Raw genomic sequence first — 20,861 nt, 5'->3', positions numbered from 1 at the left:
ATCCGAGAGTCCTTCCAAATCTATTAGCATTCTTATTCTGCTTGGATCTGGCGGTCATACTGGGGAGATGATTCGCATATTGTCTCAATTCCGTTACCTCAATTTCTTCAAAAGACACTATATAGTATCATCGGGAGATGATTCTTCTATGCTCAGGATCTCTAATTTTGAGAAGAAGCAAGACAAGTTCGACTTCGACTCCAAAACTAGCTGTACTTTCTTGCCACGGGCCAGAAATATTGGTGAGGGTAAACTCATGGCAACCATAAACAGCATAAGATCATTTGTCGCTGCTATTATAATCTTCTATCGATTACCAACAGCCGAATATCCGGACATGTTTCTCTGCAATGGCCCAGGAACTGCAATTCCTATTGCTTATACTCTCTTTGTTATGAAATTCTTGGGAATTGGCCATACCAAAATAGTCTACGTCGAAAGTCTTGCTCGTGTTAAGCAGTTAAGTCTTACAGGACTACTCATATTGCCGATAAGTGATCGTATTCTTGTCCAATGGAAACCCTTGGCTCAAAGATACAGAAGATGCGAATATTATGGTATTCTTGTATAGAAATGTCGTAAATGCTTATAATTCATAATCTGCTTGGAGAGCTTTGTAGTCATGAACCACCTTGGCCTTCTTTCTGGTAATTGCTGCTGATTCTTCATTGATTCTTTTGGTACTCTCACCTCCTCCTCCGGCAAGCTTTATCATCTGCTTTCGTACCACCTGTGCTATCCTATGTAATTCGCTATTGCTATAATCACTACCACTAGTGATTACTTTACCTGCCCAACATACTCTTACAGACGTTCTGTCAATGACCACCAACTTAGGTTTGTTATCAATCTTCTCACTTTTACTCTCATTCAGTTTGCTAGCTGCCATCTCGGCAATAGAACGACTGCTAAACTCTATAAAGCCAAATCGTCCTTTGCTATTGACAAATACGGCATTCACCATCCGTCTCTCCGATCTATCTGTAGAATCCTTTACCAAGTCTTTAAAAAACTCTTCGATTAAATAATTGGGCGTCTCATCACCAACTCCAAATAGGAAAAATGACTTGATCCGTTCATTCTTCGGTAAATGACTAAGATTTCCGTTAAATGGAAGAGTCTTCAATAATTTAACGAGCATCTCTTTGGTAATCTTCTCATCATCAGCTCCCCTCACCTTATTCTTACTCTTCTTGGTTGTTTCTCCTTTACCACTACCACTCTCCACTAACTTAGTAATCTTTCCTAACACATCTTTAGCTTTCTCAGAGTTATCCTTAATCTCCTCTCGACTAAATTTACGATCAAGTTGATCGGCATTATATATTCTGGAGATCTCATTTTTGGCATTATGAACAACATCTTTAGAATATTCTCCGTCTTTGACGCCGGCCATTTTCAAGAGCTGATCTCTTGTATTCAAATCTATACCCAAACTAAGATCCAACATACAACACTGACAGCAATTTTTGGTTCTGGCACATGTCAAACAGATTGCAGTCTTCTTAAACTCTCCTCCTTTCTGAATGCTCCATCTGAAAACTGTGAAAGGCCGTGTACATATCTTACACTGTGCACCATTTCGTTCTCGGGTCATCTCCACATAAGGATTATCACCCAAGCATCTTTCGCATACTGCTGGAGTAGTATTTTCATCGTAAGAGGACATCTTGACGGATATATATATTGTTATACAAGAGGAAAATAATCATCCAGGTGGTGGTTTTCTTTTTGATTGCTTTCCATTGAGGCTGTGCACCTCAGCATCAACTGAAAAATTTCGCGCAAAAAAAAAAAGGTCAAAAACAAATTCAACCTATCAATCTTGTAGTACCTTGTTCTTTATCCTTCCCAACAAAATGCCGAAATCTGAGTCAGATATTCTCAAGAAGATCAGAAATAAGGAGCTTAGGCGTAAAATCTACGCTCAAATTCAAAATGATAAAACAAAGGAAAGACTCACACTGCGGAAAGAGAGAGCTAAGGAAGAACAAGCTCATCCGGAGCTTAAAACCAAAAGACTAGAAGAAAATGTGCCAGATACTATAGAATCCAAACGAGTTTACGATGAAACTGTGAACGCAGAAATTGAGGGAGAGGATGATTTTGATGAATACTTTAAGGATCTCGAAAAAGAGCCGAAGATACTTATCACAACTAGTGCACATGCACATAAAGAAGCATATGAGTTTGCAGCCATGTTAATAGAGATTTTCCCAAATTGCACATTTGTTAAGAGAAAGAGACAGTACAGTATGAAAGAAATGGCTGGATATTGCAGTAATAGAGAATTTACGCATCTCATTGTGATTAATGAGGACAAAAAAGTGGTAAATGGAATGACTATAATGCATTTACCCAAAGGACCAACGTTCTATTTTTCCATTGGTTCTCTAGTGCAGAGGAAGCAGATTTCTGGCCACGGCAGACCTACTGATCATATCCCAGAGCTCATTCTCAATAACTTCACCACGAGGTTGGGTAAGACGGTATCACGGTTGTTCCAGTCCTTGCTCCCTCATAAACCCGAGTTTAAGGGACGTCAAGTGATCACGCTGCACAACCAGAGAGATTTCATCTTCTTTAGAATGCACAGATACGTTTTCAAGGACAACGAGCGTGTGGGATTGCAAGAACTTGGACCCGAATTCACCCTTAGATTGAGACGTATTCAGAACGGCATTAAGGAGGAAGTTGATTGGGAGTTTAGACCCGATATGGACAGAGATAAAAAGAAGTTCTATCTATGATAACATAACAGTTTTGCTCTATATGTGTAAAATTATCTATTTCTCTCTTTCGATCTTCTCAAACAAATCTCGAGCGATTTTGATGTCTTGTAGCACCAAATTCTCGTCGTTCAGCTGGTAGTGGATGATTTTCGGACTTGCAGCATCTTCCTGCTTTGTAGCTTCTGCTGTTTGTGCATTATCGTTGTTCATAATGATCATGATGTAAATGTTCGAGGTCAATATTTCTAGATAGATAGAAGAGTTATTTCCGTGAAGAATCAAATTACTGAAGTTCGTTCTGATCTTGTTCACACTCTGCTTGTAAGTTTTAATGATATTGGATATTTTTTCAAACCTCTTGGGGTCCAAATCGTCCCGTTTTGCGGAATCGACAATTCTTTTAGTCGAGGAGATCACAAGAAACGTAGTTTTCTCGAATAAGATGATTTCACGGGCATTCAGAATCTCGTTGAGCTTTGAGAGATATCGCTCATACACGGAAACGTTAGGAATCAAAGAGCAAACAATCGATGACCATGCCTTGTACAAACTTTCATCCCAAATAGATGTGGCAAATCCTCTAATGTGAAATCCATATTCATCTAACGCTATACTCTTCAACTTATCGAACATAAGATCAAATAGTTCCTGTCTCTTATTAACTTGAATCAAATCCATTTTATGAATGAGGATGAAAATCTTCACATTTGGTGAATACTTCTTCAAATTTGACAGAACTCGTTTAAACGTATCGATATCCTTCTGGACCTCTTTGCTCTCCACGTCAAAGACGTGAATTAACACTTCACATTTGTGGAAGACGTTACTTGAAGTGTTCGAACTTTGATTGTTGGAATTGTCATTGTTGAGGAAATTCTCCATAAAAATATCTTGTCCTCCACAATCCCAAAGATTCAATGTCATGTTATTGAGGAATCTCAAATTCGAGTGCTCAACGTCTATAGTGGCACCTAATCTTCTCGTATCGAAGGCCGAATAATTCGAGAAGATGATCGACCTCATCGAAGATTTCCCAGAACCAGATCGGCCCATTAGCAAAAGCTTTTTACCTGACGACATTTAATGCTGGACTCTTGAATAAAGAAGAGAGAGAGGAGAGGTTGGCTAGAAGAGAACAACCTCTGTCGTTCTTCTTCAAAATCATTCTTAGAATAAAGAGTGGTGCAAGGATGCACATCCAAAAATTGGAAATCTCAAGATGGATCTATTGGAATACTTTTAACTAAGGACATCTATAAGGTCTACAAGTGGAGGAATCGGTCCCAAATTGCTGTAGATGTGTGGAATATTACTTCATTTTAATTCAGAACAAACTTTTGGGCGTGCTCATAAAGAGAGTCTTAACTCCGGGTCCCTCGAGAATCTTGGAGATCTTGAAAACTCGATCTCGGAGTTACCATCTTCGTCGAAGACATCTCTATCCGGCTCTATTTCGCCCATTTTCAACGTGCTTGTACCTGAGATCTTGGCTAGAGGTTCTGATTACTCGCAGTATTATTGTCAGCCTCATTTGGAACTTTTTTCCTCAGTGCTTTCATTACGTCAGCCACTTACCAAACAGCCCTTCATTAAAGACGACAGATTCATCATACAGTTCAATGGAGAATTATACAACGATGAGATACCTTTGCATAGCAATGACTTAGAATTTATTTACAAGAGACTTCAGGATTATAATGGTGATATCATTAAAACGATAGGCTCATTACATGGCGGATTTGCATATAGTATCATCGATCTTACTAACTCCAAAGTATACTTCGGTAAGGATATATTGGGAAAGAAATCATTGGCTTATTCATTGATCGAGGGAACTGGTGAGCTATTTATAAGTAGTTGTTTTCCCGAGGAAGACAACCAGACAACGTTCTTCAAGGAATGTCTTAATGCAGTGGTATATGTTTTTGACATGAACAAGCGTTCTATAGGAATGCTAAGATACGAAGATAGTGCAGATCTTCCTGACAAGTTGGCAGTTAATAACCGCTGGCTTACTGATGATGACCCATCTGAAGAGTTTCTTGTTTCAGAGTTGCACAAAGAGTTAACCGAGGCGGTTCGTCGAAGAGTAGAAACAATCTTCCCTGTGCATAATTCCAAGTCGAAGTTCGCCATACTATTTAGCGGAGGCATCGATTGCACTTTACTAGCGGCATTGTGTGCAGAGATATTGGAAGGACCGGTTACTATCGACCTATTAAATGTCTCATTTGACAATCCTCGCACAAAAACAGACCCCTCACAAACACCTGACAGGAGGTTAGCTAGGAAAAGCTGGTCACATCTCGAAGAAAGATATAGAAATAGCCAAATCAAATTCCATTTGGTGGAAATAGATGTTCCTTACGAAAGCTATCTGAAGCACAAGCAAAAGGTGGTGAATTTAATTCGGCCTAATGATACGGCGATGGATCTTTCCATTGCAATAGCATTCTATTTTGCAGCTAGTGGTATGGGAAAAGATAGTATTAGTGAATGCAAAGTTCTCCTTAGCGGCTTGGGAGCTGACGAATTATTTGCTGGATATACCCGTCACGAGAGGATATTTACAGGCATTTCCAATCAAGTCAGACGACAATTAAAGCAAAAACCAGTTAAAGATGCTACTGTTTATAAGATGAACGAACTTGTGAATAAGCTAAGACAAGAACTTCAATATGATCTGTCGAATCTTTATATTAGAAACCTTTCAAGAGACGACAAAGTGATATCCTGCTGGTCCAAAGAGATCAGGTATCCGTATTTGGATTATGATTTTATGCGGTTTGTCACATCCAAAGTTCCACTCAGTTCCAAGCTTCATTATGATGATCAGACTGGAGAAATAGTACGTAAGTATCTCCTCAGATTACTCGCCAGGAAGATGGGACTTGATTGGGTGGCAGAAGAACCGAAAAGAGCCATTCAATTCGGAGCCAGAAGTGCCAAGATGGAGGAAGGAGCAGGAAAAATGAAAGGTACCGATAAAATATACTGACCTCATTCTTCTTCCACTATAACGAATTCTGTATCACTTTCAGGGTCCCCGAATTTCAACCTATCGTGACCTTTCATCTCTATATATCTTCTCTTGGGAAGTTCCACATTATTTCCATTCAAAAAGGTGCCATTTGTAGACCCAAGATCTAATAAATATAATTTAATAGAAGAGTCTTCAACTGAAGACGGTTTCCTAAATTGGAAAACTGCATGTCTCTTGCTAACTAGACCTCCGTCTTCTGTATCTATATCTATGACGATATCAGCCAAATCCGGGTCCCTTCCAACTACGAGAAATGATCTTCCATTAATGAGAGGAACCTCGTTTTCGGTCCCCACTTTGTCGTCGAATTTGAAAAGATGGTATCTCATCGATTTACTGGGAAGTACCTGATCTGGAGGTGGAAGATAATATGTATCTTCAGCTCCTTTGAGTTCCTTTTGAAGGGAATAGTTTAGAATCCCAGACGGTTTCATAACTACCGGAATTCGTTTCTTATATGCTGATGAGTTCATGATGGTCGAAGCAGAAGTAGCTACTTAATAGTAGCCCCCAGCTAGCTATTCAGACTCAGTTTCAGCTACAGCTTCAGCTTCACAACTTTCAAAGCCGATCGACGCAGAACTAAAATTTTTATCCCTTCTTCGCGGAATAGAGAGAGAGCTTAGCTTCGCTTTAACTTGAGGAACAGACACCCAGTTATCTTCTCTTGTATTATCCAAGATGGCAGCATATCCAGTGTATTTCAAGGAGCCAATTAGGGTAGGTTGAATTTAGTTTGCAAAGATTTGCTCTCTTGCTCTTTTGCTCTTTTCCTCATCTACTAACATATTCTAGTGGCTACGGTGGTGCGCATACAATAAGCCTCATCTCTTCTTTCCAAGTGCTATAGCTTTGATGGGTCCAGTATTCATGTTTGGCGTGGCACCTCTCAGAAAAAGATTTCTTTATCAGAATGCTGCGCTGCTTCCATTGAGTGGTTATCCCGTCCCTAATAGACCTAGAAAGGCTTTAACAGGATACGACGATGAAGAGTAATGCACTCACTCCCTATTTATTTATTTACTTATTTATTCACTCTATTTACAGATAAGCTGTTCACCACTTGTAGTAGCCCTGGCACGGACCTCTGATCTTCTCGCTGGTAAGGACACACTTTGCGATCCTTTTATCACTTCTCCTTTCAGCTTCATACGCCAATCTCTTTTTGGTTTGTTCCGTCTTTAATAAGAATCTCACACTGATCCATCGATGGGTAATAATACCAGTCCTTCCTCTACCTTTACATTCTATTCTTCTAGCCCAGTGACCATCTGTATGAACCCAACTTTCAGCCACGTAGATACTGTTAACATCGTAATTCATCTTCTCAGCATCCTGTAGTCCTCTTTCAAGCATCTCAAACAGATCTCTGGCAACTTTCTTCGGCATAAAGTGTAGTTGAGTGATTGCTTTCTTCAATGGAAGGTCCTTTAATGCTCTAAGAACGATGTTGGTCTTCTTGACAGATGACTTGATTCTCCAAGACCTCAAATAAATAGAAGGTTCTAAAGCTTCAATCTCTTCTCTGGACAACTTTAGTCTATAACTTATTCCGTCAGGAAGAGTAATAAGATCTCCATTCTTGAAAAACCCATTTTTCGTCACGTTATCAAGATAAAGCCTTCTCTTGAGAGGTGAAAGTAACGAGTTCACCGTCTTGTATGGTTTGGGGTTCAAGTATTCTTGAAGCTTAGCATCTTCTTCCGGTTTGACGTACTTAACCTCATTTTCCATAGCAGCATTCGATGCTTCTTCTGCATCTTTTCGTGGTGGAAGTAAATCTTTCTCTGTAGAAACATTAGGCGTCAACGAGCCAAGCAACGACGAAGATGAAGATGACGCTGCCTGTGTCTTGGTGGTAGCGTAAGTTCTTGAATTGAACAGAAACAATGGTCGGGAAAGTTGCGGCGTTATACGCGCCCACGCACACATGCGGAATGATGAATAGAGAATTCGGGAAGGAGGCAACATGCTGGAAGAGCAGAAAGAAAAGCACTATCAATAAAGATCGATCGATGCCTTTGTTCAGTTGTCAGGAAAAAAAAAATTCGAGGAATCAAATAAGCCTTTGTCGGTGTACGGATGGGTTGAAAGATAAGGTTAGCTAGTTTGTAATGATACTACAGATAACCTCAGAGGTGAGCAGAGGCAGACAGAGCTGAGCAGTGGCAGACAGAGATCCCCACGGTAACCAAAGGTAACCAAAGGTGAACAGAATTGAACAGAATTGAAATCCAATCAACCTTCCCACTTATTCTCAATCCTTTCTTGCTGGGTTACTTACTACATCTCTCCACCTAATTAGCCTTTCTTTTTCTGACCTGCTTTTGATAGAGACACTATACTATGATCACGGCAGAATGCGTCGGTCATCCCAACCACTTTTTTGCTATGATTATTGCATTACCGGGTTACTCGTATGTACAACCCGGTGTAAAGAGACATCGCGATATTATTGAGCCAAGTATTGCTCGTCTCATTTCGCCCCCGCATTCTTCTTATCGCACGCAATTCGGATTCGGCTCAGATGCATCCAACTGAATTAATAACTGTAACCGTTTAGTATTAAATGAGTTTCTCTCCTTCTTCTTCTTCTGTTCTCTTTTGTTTCTTCCTCCTTACCTTTTCTTTGTTCAAATCTAATGGGACTTGTATACGCCCAACATTTCAAGACTTCTGATGATTTGCTTGATTCCCACCGGCAACTTTATTATGGCTCATCTACCAAAAGATTCCCCTCTATAGGAGACTCTTCACAGAACGCTACTTTAGGAACAACATTATTACCGGCATTGAATCCTGCCCAGATGGCCTCGGTACTCCCAGTGGCCCGGGTGGCCCCGATAGCCCCAGTGGCCCCAGTGGCATTCATGACCACCACTACTATACACTCTGCCCCTATAACAAACCTCCTATCTACTCCACCTGTGTCTCAGTATAGGTCCTCTATTTCCTCAACTTCAACCTCCACCGCCTCCTCTTCCAACTCCTTTTCATCTTCCTCTACTTTAACTACTACGCCGCATTCTTCATCACCTTCGCAACTGCCTTATTTCTCCTTCTTTATAGATGCTCAGAATAAGTCCTTACTAACCCCTCCAACCGCTTCTAATCATCCCGCGCTCAACAGCTTCTCGTCCTCTTCAAATATCTCCGCTCATATCCTTCGTTGTAAGCAGTGTCACAACCATATTTGCACCAATAAACTTGTCATCTCCACTAATTTCTATGGAAATTATGGTCCTGCCTTATTCGTTTCAAAGGTGTTGAATATCAAGTTAGGAGATTCTGAGGAGTTCAAGAAAATGAGAACCGGTAAGTACGAGGTCAAAACTATTTATTGTAAGCAATGTGACGTTAATCTTGGTTGGAAATACCTCTATAGTGAACAAGAAGGAGAGAAGTATAAGGAGGATAAGTTTGTCATCGAAAGGTCGCTTCTGGAAGAGGCTGACTATTAGGAGTTTAAGGGTATCTAAAAATATTCATAGTAAAGGATAAAGCATCGAAGATAATAGTAACAAATAAGCGATAAAACATCCAGGATCCGTTATCACGTAGACGAGCCCTGTGATGAACTGTAGATATCTTCAGTATCAGCATCATCAAACTCATCGTCGTCAAAGTCATCAAATTCATCAAAATCTGTCGTCGATGAGTTGTTACTTGAGTCTCTCGTACCCAAGCTACCTGTAGAGCTGTGTCTCTTGTGGTTAAGACTCTGTATGTAGTGGCCATTATATGAATGATGCCGGCTATGGCTATGACCATAAGATCGAGAGTGATGATGGCCATTCTTGTGGTCATTGTCAATACTTTCTATTCGTCCCTGAGAAAAAGTCACCGAAGACAAAGTGTCAGCAACAATAGGCGGAGGTGTCACATTACGCGGCGACCTTGCCTGTATCACCACTCTGTTTTTTCTAGGTTTTGGAGCAGACGGATGTGAACTCTTGATCGATTTGCCGCCGGAAATCGCTTCTCGGAACGTCGACAAATTCGATGATAGTGTTTCATACCTTGTAGGATTCCTGTATCTGCGATCATTGTATTCGGGCATCTCAGAGATCCGGTTGTTCTCTTCGTTAGATTCGTACAATACGTTCATCTCGCGCTCTGGTGTCGCTATCGGCTCGAACGACTCTTCGATACCAGTTTCCAGTAATCTGGACTTTCTTGGAGGTGGTGGAACCGGAGGCGGCATAGATGGAATTGAAGCCACTTTTTCAGAGATCCCTAAATCGGGAACATACTCCTTCTTTCTATCCACATCAAACGTTCCATAATGTGAATTCGAAGAGTTCGTATCTCTGAGGTTATCGTCAGACTTTTCTCCTCCGGTTTTCATAAAGTTGAAGCTACCACTGAACACATTACCCGTCTTCCTACGGCGGTTTCTACGTATCAGGAAGAACAAAAGTAAAACTGCTGCAGCAAGTCCTATAAGAGCACCGATGGCTATACCAGCAATGGCACCCACACTGAGCTTCTTCTTGGTAGAGCTGGCCTGCAACTCGTCCGGAAGATAGCTATAGTGATTAGACTTGAAGTCTGCCAAGTCGGTGGTGATTACCTCAGGATGAGAAAAGTAGTCGATAGCCGAGGCCCCTAATGGTACAGACGTGGTGGCCGTTAGTGGTACAGCAGTACTAAACGTTGTACCTGAATCCGTCACATAGAAAAGTTGAGAGTAAGCATAGTTGGTAGAGTAGTAGCTGGTCATAGAAACGGCGACCACAGTATCTTCAGGAGCAAAAAACGTCGAAGAGCTGAAGATCGAAGACGATGATGTAGATGTAGATGTAGTTGAGGTAGGAGTCACTTTGAAACCTATAGATGAGCCCTCCGTGGAGGAATATTTGAGGAAAGTAAATGAAGCCTGTGTGTTGCTTGTACTGATTGTGGATGCATTGAGTCTAGCAGATTCGAAAGTTGAACTCAGAAACGAGGTGGAGTTGAACAATGATGAAACAGAAGAAGAATTAGATGAGAGCGAAGAGAGCGGCGATATCGTTGAAAGCAGTGTTGAAGTGAAGGAGGAGGTGGTTACGTCAGATGCAACAATGGCACCTGAATCTGAATTGGAAGAGGGTAAAGATGTCTCGGTGACAGTCAAAGACTCTGTGACGACATTATTCGAGTGCGAACCATTTTGTTGTGGGTAAATGGCACCATCAGTATCTCGCTTGTACAGTTTGCGGAGCAGTTCGAGGGATAGAGCCATCGGAAGTTAGAAAGGCAAGGGGCAATAATAAACAAACAAACAAACAAACGGGGAACTAATCAAGAACGCGTCTTAGCACTAAAAGAATGTGATAATGCTGATAGAAGTCAATAAGTTACCAGGTCGCCAAGTCGCCAATCGATGAGATAGTGATTGCAGCACGAACGCGTAAATATAGAAGAAGAACGGAGGGATGGTTTATTATTGGAAGTAACGCAATTAAAAAGGGCCCAGAACCGCTTTTTCATGATTTTTTTTTTTTTTCACCGAATTTTTATTTCTTATTTTTCTAAGCGGTGATTCGATTCTCGATCACACGTGAAAAATCGGTAATAAGAGACTCGCGGATTAATGAGATTTCCGTAAATTACCTAAAATGGATGGATCATGGATTACATATAGCTTTATCGTTTTCTTTGTTTAGCTTGGTTTTCCATTGCGTTGTTGTTTCTAATAAATCTCCAAGTTTCTTCTCATATTGGCATAATGTTCCAAATTCGTTGAGTGACCATTTCATCTCCTCAACCGTCAATTTCCGTCCTCCTCTTTCTTTGATCAGACTATCCAGATCAACCATAGGTAGCGAATTGAATCCTATATATTTTCCCAGATGCTTATAAGCTTGGCATGCCAATGAAACGCACATTCTATTAGTCTGCTGCGTATTTTTGTCTTTATTATACTGAATCCAGGCGTCTAATGATACGGACAGTTCGTAAAATTGCAGTCCCCTGGACAGCCCTCCTTCATCCATTTGCACATTCGAAAGTAATGTGAATCTCACCCTTTGGAAACTGTCCTGCTCTCTGTTTTCATAGTACTCCTTGATAAAATTTACCAGAATTTGCAGCGGCCAAGATTTTAATGGAACGTATTTTCTTGTTGACTCAAATGCTGCCATCCAATCCTTAACATCTTCGGGTGAATTGATGAAACTACAACGTTCTATCGTCCCAATAGTCAAATCATATAGAATATCCACAGAGTTATGCAACCAATTGTCCTCCAAAAGCAGTCCAATGATTAGCATGTATTTTTTTCTAATTAGTTCCTTTGGTATCTCACTATCACAATTCTCGCAGTTCTCTTTACTCAAATCCTGTTTGACACCTTGATTTCTCAAAAAGGGAAATTAAGCGAAATCCTTTATTTCCCTTCGAAGGTTTCCAACATTTAATACACTCTATCGGAAGCCATGTATCATAATTTTTACTGCACATTGTGCAGGAACAGTTAAAGAAAAAGTTGTCGTACAAGAACTTTTGCCTGAGCTCTATGGGTATGGAGATCGGACAATAATTCACTAATAGCTCTTGTCCACCTACAACTTTTTTTGAAGTAACTAGCCGAAGATTCCCCCCCTTATTATGATTATTCCATATCATAGAGCTGTTTCTGTCTTGGCAGCTGTGATTGATAAGGGAAAATATTGGATCAAACAGAAGTCCAATTGGTTCGCTGTAGCTGTTTTGTATAGCAGCCGAGTTTACTAATACTAACAAAATTGCCTTAAAGACTCCACCCATATCGGCATCCCGTCCTAAGAATTTTCTTAATGAGGGACCATAATCAAATTTTAACTTCCTGTAAAGATCCTTGTGCTGCTGACAGTCCGGCTCTTTCGCTCCTGTAAACCAGCCTAGGAACCTTTCGTAATGGGAGCTTAGGTTTCGACATATTGAAAGATATTCTTGCTTTTTCCTCAATGTTAATAATAATCTAAGAGCCGTAAGCACTATTATGTCGGTTTTTCCATTGCAGCTTTGTATAAATTGGCATTCAATAGCGTGAAACTCGCTTCTATCTGCTTCCAAACATGTTCGACTGCAGTACTTTCGAGTCTGACATCCATTGCATATGAACGATAGGCCCTCTTTATCCTTCAAGCAGTGATGACATGATTTTTCACATGACTGGTCAACGTTTTGTAGGAACGGCTTGAATTCATAAATGGTATCTCCTTCTTCCAAGTCTTTTTTTGAGAACAATCCTCTTTTACTGTCATCTCTATTAGCGCTACCTCTAAGTTCAATAATCCCATTTAATTTGGCGCTTGCCAATTTATCGAACTCCTCGTCATCGGTATGTCCCTTAAGTAGCTTACTAACACTATTAATTCCAGACTCAAAACCTTTAATCTTCATTTCAGCCCAATTACCTAGACCAGAAATCAAGAAAGGATTCTACATAAATGAGATGCAAAATATAGTTTATTTTATACTTATCTATACGTAATGCAAAAACTTAGGACCACTCCCAATATTTTTTTTATGTTTTTGTCTGTTTTGTCTGTAATGGCAAGCACTCATTTCATCGAATTCTTCTTCAAGAAAGCTCCAAGTCCTCCAATAAGATTGAAAAACTCGGAAACCCAGCAATTGGCCTTCCACCAAACGTCAAAGTTGGTTAGAGTACCCTGATGAGTTAGCTGTCTCAGTAGAGATCCCACAAGTGAACTAATGCACAATAAAAAATCCGTCGGTGACATAGTACGAAAGTTTGAAGGGAATCTGAGAAGATAGCTGCTGATGGTTTGAATGATAATACTACCAATCGGCTTATCTTCGCCATTACTCAAAGCGGAAAGCTTTTGAAACATCTCCATGCAGTCATTTTCCAACAGAAATATGGCTCTATTTTTAAATTCTTCAGGTAGAACCAAGTCCTCATTAACAATAGTCTCTATATCAAGCATTGAATAATCTTGCAATAGAGTATTTCTAGTCTCTGGTTGAATCATGGCATCGGCTAAATTGGCTGCACTACTGATCACTTTGCATAGCTGTGATACCAAGGTAACAAACCTCTTCAAAGGTTCTCTTTTGGCCTTCTTGATATACTCGGGAGCACTCATCTTATCCAATGCAGATAATAATCTTGTATCCAGATTGGAAATCTGTGCACGAACAGCCTCAGGAACGTTCTGGAAAACAGTTTTGGAGAGAAGTTTAATACAACAACTGTACAAGTCGGAATCGCATCGTGAAACAAAGTAAGAAACATGTTCTTGCTTTATTTGAAGGCAGTTTAAGGCCTCAGGACTAAGCGTTCCATCTTGCAAGTTGAAATTAGCCAATTCGTCAAAGAGAGTTTTCACCTTCATGTAGCGCAAATTCTGGAAAACTCGAAGAGTAAAGCTCGTATACACTTGGGCAAATTCCTGAAAAGCCTTGTCCTCCAGATCTCCGCATAGCATCAAATACTTATCGACAGAAGGCTGGAACTGCGGGACTTTATCATTGAAGTACCGGAAAAGATGTTCTTCAAAGCAGACGCTGAAACTTCCATTGGCGCCACTATCCTCAGAAAATTTGCTACTACCGGGTGTTTGATATATACCAAGAGGAGTAGAATGATAGTCACTAGGCGTGGAACGGGCAGATGGTGGCGTCACATAATCAAGAGACTCGCTATCATCAATGAGCTTAAGTCCACAGTAATGATACCTACTGGAACCTCTAATTCCGAGTCTTCGCGTTTTGATGTTTGGGAACGACAGCTTCACTAGCTTACCAAAGGAAGCGTTACAGATCGGTATCAACCCGTACTGTCGGCAAATATTGACATATTTGTTGTAAATGCGGTTTCTCGGACAAATTGCAGCTTCCTTTGGTAGAACAGACCTCAGAAGAACCACCATAGCAAAGACTTGCCTTTGGTGTTTCTTCTGAGACTCCAACAGCTTGATCTCTTTACCGGTAGGCGCTTTACCAAATAAAGGACTAGCACGCTCTTTGATCTTGGAAGATATGAGCTGTTCTGTCAGTGTAATTGATGCAGAAAGTTCATTCAAATCCTTACCAGACTCTCTGCGAGCCGTATCAACCAATTGCCTCTCTGTAGGATCGATAATCGATGCCGAAGAGTTGATTTTTCTTGGCCTTTTACGTCGATAGTCATCAGATACAGGTGATTGAATACTGGAAACAGATGATGATACCACAGTTGAGTCTAAAGACAGCGAATGAGTATGAGGAGACTGGAGAGATGATGTAGAAGCCAATGGAGAATATGGATAGAGGCCTCTTCTGTCCGGAAATTCGGAATAAAACGACTGCGAGGTAGTGTTATCGGCTTTATTGTCATCTAATAGACTCCCTCCATTCAGGGAAGCATCGCTGTCGATATTGGATGTGAAAGACAGTGAGCACAGATTATCAGCATTGGCGGCAGCAGATTGTGGCAAAACGTAATCTGTAATCTCATGCAAATTTGAAGGTGGAGATTGATTGTCGGAATTATGTAAAACAGACGAATCTTGGTAGTTTGACTGAGTGCAGAGTCTCTGTTGAAAGGAAGCAAACTGTGATTGAACCTGGTGTTGCTGAGTCATTGAGGATTGGGGTCGTTGCCGCTGCCCCTGTATTTGTACTCTGTTACTAGCAACCTTATCTAAGGATACCAATCTTTCCGCTTTGACACAAGAACCAAATGCAGGTTGGAGAAACTGAGAAGAAAAGACCCCTTGAACAGAAGGTGAGGTTGTGATAGCTGACTGTGTGACAATGGCTCTGTTAGAAGCATTAGTAGAACCGGAAGCCATTACAAATGCTTGGATGTCCTCTGGTGAGGGCATTTGTTAACAAAAAAAAAATGGAAAAAGGGAGAAAACAGGAGATCGAATGGATCAGAATCGATCGAAAAAGCAGCACCGAAAAAAGAAATCTCACCGAAATCGAGATAGCGAATAGAAGCCGATTTTTGATCTTGAAGGGAAGCAGTGAATTTCTCAAATTTGATGATGAGAGGAGAAAGAAGAGGGCAGATCAAGGAACAATGGCTACAAAATATTCTAAGAATGCATGTATATGGCAGTGTGAATGAGTGCCGGGAAAAGTGATGTCAATTGAACCTGGAACCAGTTAGATTGTAACTCAGAAAGCCTGTTTCCTGTTGAAAGTATGGTGGGTATGATCCTAATATATAGTACAAAAAATAGTGAAAAGTGAAAAATCAAATCATTTTTAGGAGGAAAGGTGGTGAAAAACTAAAAAAAAAAATTCTCCTAAATTCCCCTAAAATTCCACTTTAGATGTCTTCATTCCATAGACACGAGATGGAAAAATCAGGGGAGAAAAGAAAAAAAAAGTAGGGCTAAGCTGTAACTGGTCGGCAAGCGCCAAAGAGCTCTGGGACTGGGTCGCGGGAGTTAGTGCCGAGGCTGGTAGGAAGCCACTGCATTGATTGGATAGCATAGCGGCTAATAATTGTGCTAGCCTATTCAATGCATGCTATTAAATATACATCCTATTAATAATCTCTTACTGGTTTGCTATTGCTTATTTCCTATAGGTTATCTCCTAACTGTATCCCATTAATTGTATCCGGTTCTTTAAGAAAACTATATTTCCAAATTCGGTAGTATTTCCGTCACCTTTCCTTTTATGATATCTTGGTTCTTTTGGATCTTCTTTTCTCTACTGGATCATCTCCATTCTGCTTTTCCTTCTTTCTAACGTTTTTATAATACTGTTGTGCCAACTCCATAAGTCTTTCTGTCCCTTCATTTTTCGAGAGATACTCCTGAACAGATTCCATCGCATCAAAGTTAGCCTTGGAATCCTCATTCTGCCTTCTCACTTCATCTTTAACCATATTTGAACTACTTTGAATCTCAATTTCCAACTTTGCTAATCTCACTATATCAATGTCTGATAAATCAATGTTTTCGACTTGTTCGCTCTTCGGGAAAATCACTTTATTAATGTCTATTTCCACCTCTCCATTATTCAGATGTCTTACTGAATTCTCCGTAAAGCTCTCAGCTAAAAGTCTCTTTCTGTCAAGCATAGTAAAGATCAATTTGAGCTGCTCTTCTCTTTTAAAATCCTCTCTCTTCCACGTAGTAAACTGTTTCTCCATTCCTTCTTCGAAATTTCCTATCAATCCCGATTTTTCAAAGCAGCCTCTAATAAATATCTGTGATTCCTTCTGCTTCTGCATTTGTCTATATGATCTCATAGCATCGTTCATCAATTCTTTTCCATCTATCACCAATGAATCTTTGAGATATCCTTCCTTCCCACCTATTATTAGGCGCTGTCGGACTTTCTGAAAATAGATACTCTTCACCAACAATTTATAGCTCCTCATTATTCCCATATTCATTGGTTGAATGTCCCTGCTAATTCTGGAGTAATAAACCAAATCTATATGATCAAAGCTATCTCTCGGTATCATATGTGCTCGAAATCCATTCAACAATACTGCTATCCGTCTACCCGGAGTGATTTCACTATCAATATCCTGAAGATATTTATAGAGTAGTTCAGATGTCAATACGCCGTGCTGACACGAACTATATTTGGCCTCTCCATCTGTCGATGCAACCAATGGAACGGGTGCCTCAGTTCCAGTGCTATTAAGCAGTATTGCAACAATTACTTTCTTGCCATTTCTGCTTGCTTCTCTCTGCTTTAAACATTCAGCCACACAGTCAAAGGACACTTCGTCGAGTTCAAAAATGTCTTCAGGTTCATAATGGCTCAACTTCGTCCGTAGTCGAAGTCTTTCGGTTTCCATCGAATTTGATTCTCTCGATCCGCCAATTTCCTTGTAATACCGTCTGATAATGTCTCTTTTCACCTCGTTTCTCTTCTTAAAATGATGAACCCATCCATTGGATCGACGTGCAACCGAATCATCCAGATTACCGTGGATCAGCCCATAAAAATCTTCCCATTTCGCAATAAGTTGCTTCTCGCTCAGTGGTGAATTCTCTAAACACCTTTGCTCATACAAAATTTCAAGGCATCGATTCACCAATGGTTCTTTGAACTTAGGACGAGTCTTATAAGACTTGACATTATTCAATGTCAAATTTTCATACTGTTTGCGAAGTTCATCCTCGTTAAGCACCCATCTATTCATTGTCGACTTTGTCACACTAAAAAGGTTAAGCTTCTGAAAATGTCCTACTGTATATTGCTGACATTTACGTTCAGATTTGTGATGCCAATCCAAAACTGTTATCTTTTGTTCTAACGTGGCTCTCGGTAGCTTTTTGTACCTATTACTATAATCGTTAGTGTATACCAATCTGCTGTCGATTTCCCCCATGTTTATATCAATCGACACCTCATCATCGTTAAACTTTTCCGTATTCGACATCTTTTATTAATATCTTGTTAAGGAGTTAGATGTAGAGATAGACAGTGATATGAAACCGCGACGTCTCCTAAAAAAAATTAAAAAAAGGATCACCAAGCTAAACCTACGGCACAGCACCATATCACTAGATGTAATCGGGGGAATCGTTGAAAATATTGTAGAAGAAATCCTCAAAGTTCAAGAAGTTGGAAACGTCGGGCAATTGGAACTCGGCACCGTCGACCATACTGCCTGAGTGAACACTGGATTTGGTACTGTCATTTTGCTTAGGTTCGATAGGTTCCATAGGTTCCATATCATTAAGGCCACCCATTAGTTTCGTCTCTGAGGATTCCTTTGGGGAACTTTGCAAAGAACACCGCCTGCGGTGATCCTGTGCTAAAGCCGGAAGATCTTCAACCGATAATCTACGTTGCTGTTGACTGTCACGACGCTTAATGTGTTTCATGCGAACGTACGTCTCCGTAATGGAGCCGGATCCAACAAATCCTGATTTGTTATTATACTCCAGGTATTGATGCTTGCTGGCCAGTTCCACCAGTTTCCTGATTATCTGTGCAATTGAGTCTGTAGCCACGTTTATTTTCTCTCCTGCTTTGTTTAAGTGCCAATAAACCTTGGAAATAAGATTTAATGACTTCTTCCTCTCTGATGGTTTCATCACGTCCAAGAAATCAAAAAGTGTCACACACGAATATACAATGTGACTAAGATGGAACAATGGAGACCCTCTCACATATGCTTCCGGTAATGCTAACAGCTGATTAATAATCTCAAAGGAGTACTGGCAAGCTGTATTATATGCCAGAGGTAGAATTGCGTGATCCACCTGACTTTCCGCTTGAATAAACTTACGTGCTAGCAACAAATGAGCAAAGTTGTACGAGAATATTAGTCCATGGGTCACATCTTTAGCTATAATTTTATCCCAATTGGAAAGCCAGTCGATAAGATGGGCAAATGTAAGCTTATTATCTTCTGAGACTTGACAATAGACATCACCGGGGCTCATCTCTACCAAATCTCGTGAGAGAAGCTGGTAGAGTTCCAATTCGGCCACTTTTATGGCATCACCAATAGTAGCATTAGGAAATTGAAGGATTAATTGGTGTAGCTTCACGTAGTCTAGATCCATCATCACAGGTCTATCATAGCCGACAGCAAACTGATAGTGGCAGCAACAAACCGCGTTAAAAATGCGCAAATGAAAGATGTCGTCATCTGAGAATACACCCATTTTTACACGGTTAAGAATGTTTTGAAGGTCCAATGAGATAATACAGTGTTTAAAGGCCAACGAGGAAAGAATCCACCCATCAAATTCGCTCTGATACGCTTGTTTTGTCATTCCATAGGTGCAAACGTACAGAACTGCTTCTATATCATGATCTGATAGTGGTATAGTTAGGGATGTATTTACCATTAGGGATCTTGCAATGGGATAAAGCTCTTTCTTCTGCTCAACGAACTTGTAATCATTATCAAACCCCATTGCTATTATGCAATAAACACAGCTGCTGAATGGATGTTTAATGACGTATTCACGGTCAACTTCACCAATTCCTCCTGGAATGATCCAAAAATGGGCTATATTAAGAAATTCCTTACTCAAGGCTAGGCAGAGCTCTTCGTTAGCGTAGTAGAACTTTATGAACTCTTGAATAGATTCATGAAATGCATCATTATTCTTAGGAGAATGATCAAATAGACGTGAATGTATCTGATTGATCACGTTCAATGACGAAAGTGAATTGTAACGAGGAAGAATGCGGGAGGAATAGCTGGAAGCCGAAGCTTGCATAGCAGTGCTCATATAATGTACAGACGATTGATTAGTCTGAACAGTAGCAGAACTATCCATTCTGTGTATCATTTCCATCATAGTGTCCATTTTGGAATCGAATGACTCGAATTTGTGTTTGAGGTTGAGCTCAAGATCGTCGATTCTTGTCTCCAGTCCAGAAGAAGATCCTGTTTGAGACGTGGTGGAATTATAAACTCGCCTTCCGGAAATCTTTGCAAGCGGTTCTGGTAAAGAACAACTCAATCGAAGACGATGGCATCGATCACAGCAAGTGGAATTGGGCTCGTAGGTACATTTGGTCTTAAGTTTTCGACAGTTGTTACAGGAAAACACTCTTCTCTTCTTCTTTTTGTTCTTTTGCATTGGTTTTTCAATGCCATTGGACGATTTTCTTTGGGCAGAAGACGAATCTTCCGATAAGGAACCGGAACGGGATTTTGCATCTATGTCATTGACGTCCACAACTTCTGCCTCGTTCGACTTGTCCAATTGGCTTCTTGTTGGTATTGGCAAGTTAAGTCTGTTGGTATTACGTAGCGTCCTTTTCAGTTCGTCCTGAAGTAAAGGAGGGCCCTCACCAAATTTAAAGATATCACAAAGAAGAGAATCGTTCTCATTCTTGATAGTAATGGATGAAGGTGGCAGAGTCGACTTGGGTCGATCGCTGGATGTTTTTATATTGACCGACATAGAAGGACAGATGAATGAATGAGGAAACAAATAGAAGACAAAAGGCTGGAAAATGTGTATCTCTTCTCTGTCCCTTGGAAAATTGTCCTTGATAAGAAAGCTCGCCGTAATCGGCTTCTCTGACTTTTCGTTTCTCGAGGCCCCCGGATAATTGAGCACTCGATAAGGAAGAAACTATGCTGAAGAAAATCCGCGATTCTTCCGCATTAAGTATAAGTACACTTAATCCTTACAATACCATTTACCATCATAATTCCT

At 40.4% G+C, this 20,861-nt stretch overlaps 11 protein-coding genes across 11 annotated transcripts; 3 read left to right on the top strand and 8 right to left on the bottom strand.

Moving 5' to 3' along the window:
• Positions 1 to 586: 586 nt before the first annotated feature.
• Positions 587 to 1,669, bottom strand: FOA43_002850 (uncharacterized protein; the record flags this gene model as incomplete). The annotated part of the gene is made up of 1 exon (XM_038923132.1): positions 587 to 1,669. The coding sequence occupies one exon, from the start codon at positions 1,667 to 1,669 to the stop codon at positions 587 to 589; it is 1,083 nt and encodes a 360-aa protein (XP_038779060.1).
• A 190-nt stretch (positions 1,670 to 1,859) lies between these two features.
• RPF1 (Ribosome production factor 1) lies at positions 1,860 to 2,750 on the top strand (the record flags this gene model as incomplete). The annotated part of the gene is made up of 1 exon (XM_038923131.1): positions 1,860 to 2,750. The coding sequence occupies one exon, from the start codon at positions 1,860 to 1,862 to the stop codon at positions 2,748 to 2,750; it is 891 nt and encodes a 296-aa protein (XP_038779059.1).
• Positions 2,751 to 2,786: 36 nt separating this feature from the next.
• On the bottom strand, positions 2,787 to 3,812 carry FOA43_002848 (uncharacterized protein; the record flags this gene model as incomplete). The annotated part of the gene is made up of 1 exon (XM_038923130.1): positions 2,787 to 3,812. One exon carries the CDS (start codon positions 3,810 to 3,812, stop codon positions 2,787 to 2,789), a length of 1,026 nt encoding a protein of 341 aa, XP_038779058.1.
• A 217-nt stretch (positions 3,813 to 4,029) lies between these two features.
• Positions 4,030 to 5,730, top strand: FOA43_002847 (uncharacterized protein; the record flags this gene model as incomplete). Its single annotated transcript, XM_038923129.1, has 1 exon — positions 4,030 to 5,730. The coding sequence occupies one exon, from the start codon at positions 4,030 to 4,032 to the stop codon at positions 5,728 to 5,730; it is 1,701 nt and encodes a 566-aa protein (XP_038779057.1).
• A 2-nt stretch (positions 5,731 to 5,732) lies between these two features.
• Positions 5,733 to 6,563, bottom strand: FOA43_002846 (uncharacterized protein; the record flags this gene model as incomplete). The annotated part of the gene is made up of 2 exons (XM_038923128.1): positions 5,733 to 6,170; positions 6,558 to 6,563. 2 exons carry the CDS (start codon positions 6,561 to 6,563, stop codon positions 5,733 to 5,735), a joined length of 444 nt encoding a protein of 147 aa, XP_038779056.1.
• Positions 6,564 to 6,831: 268 nt separating this feature from the next.
• On the bottom strand, positions 6,832 to 7,707 carry FOA43_002845 (uncharacterized protein; the record flags this gene model as incomplete). Its single annotated transcript, XM_038923127.1, has 1 exon — positions 6,832 to 7,707. The coding sequence occupies one exon, from the start codon at positions 7,705 to 7,707 to the stop codon at positions 6,832 to 6,834; it is 876 nt and encodes a 291-aa protein (XP_038779055.1).
• A 710-nt stretch (positions 7,708 to 8,417) lies between these two features.
• FOA43_002844 (uncharacterized protein) lies at positions 8,418 to 9,236 on the top strand (the record flags this gene model as incomplete). Its single annotated transcript, XM_038923126.1, has 2 exons — positions 8,418 to 8,426; positions 8,448 to 9,236. 2 exons carry the CDS (start codon positions 8,418 to 8,420, stop codon positions 9,234 to 9,236), a joined length of 798 nt encoding a protein of 265 aa, XP_038779054.1.
• Positions 9,237 to 9,240: 4 nt separating this feature from the next.
• On the bottom strand, positions 9,241 to 13,143 carry FOA43_002843 (uncharacterized protein; the record flags this gene model as incomplete). The annotated part of the gene is made up of 4 exons (XM_038923125.1): positions 9,241 to 9,250; positions 9,333 to 10,605; positions 11,396 to 12,109; positions 12,846 to 13,143. The coding sequence occupies 4 exons, from the start codon at positions 13,141 to 13,143 to the stop codon at positions 9,241 to 9,243; spliced, it is 2,295 nt and encodes a 764-aa protein (XP_038779053.1).
• Positions 13,144 to 13,304: 161 nt separating this feature from the next.
• Positions 13,305 to 15,575, bottom strand: FOA43_002842 (uncharacterized protein; the record flags this gene model as incomplete). The annotated part of the gene is made up of 1 exon (XM_038923124.1): positions 13,305 to 15,575. The coding sequence occupies one exon, from the start codon at positions 15,573 to 15,575 to the stop codon at positions 13,305 to 13,307; it is 2,271 nt and encodes a 756-aa protein (XP_038779052.1).
• An 806-nt stretch (positions 15,576 to 16,381) lies between these two features.
• On the bottom strand, positions 16,382 to 18,109 carry FOA43_002841 (uncharacterized protein; the record flags this gene model as incomplete). Its single annotated transcript, XM_038923123.1, has 1 exon — positions 16,382 to 18,109. One exon carries the CDS (start codon positions 18,107 to 18,109, stop codon positions 16,382 to 16,384), a length of 1,728 nt encoding a protein of 575 aa, XP_038779051.1.
• A 124-nt stretch (positions 18,110 to 18,233) lies between these two features.
• Positions 18,234 to 20,603, bottom strand: FOA43_002840 (uncharacterized protein; the record flags this gene model as incomplete). The annotated part of the gene is made up of 2 exons (XM_038923122.1): positions 18,234 to 20,531; positions 20,598 to 20,603. 2 exons carry the CDS (start codon positions 20,601 to 20,603, stop codon positions 18,234 to 18,236), a joined length of 2,304 nt encoding a protein of 767 aa, XP_038779050.1.
• Between the last annotated feature and the right edge of the window lie 258 nt (positions 20,604 to 20,861).

The sequence above is a fragment of the Brettanomyces nanus genome, chromosome 3 (assembly GCF_011074865.1).
Source record: "Brettanomyces nanus chromosome 3, complete sequence".
Taxonomy (NCBI): domain Eukaryota; kingdom Fungi; phylum Ascomycota; class Pichiomycetes; order Pichiales; family Pichiaceae; genus Brettanomyces; species Brettanomyces nanus.
Note: the sequence above shows the minus strand (reverse complement) of the source record. Positions and strands in the feature narration are given on the sequence as shown.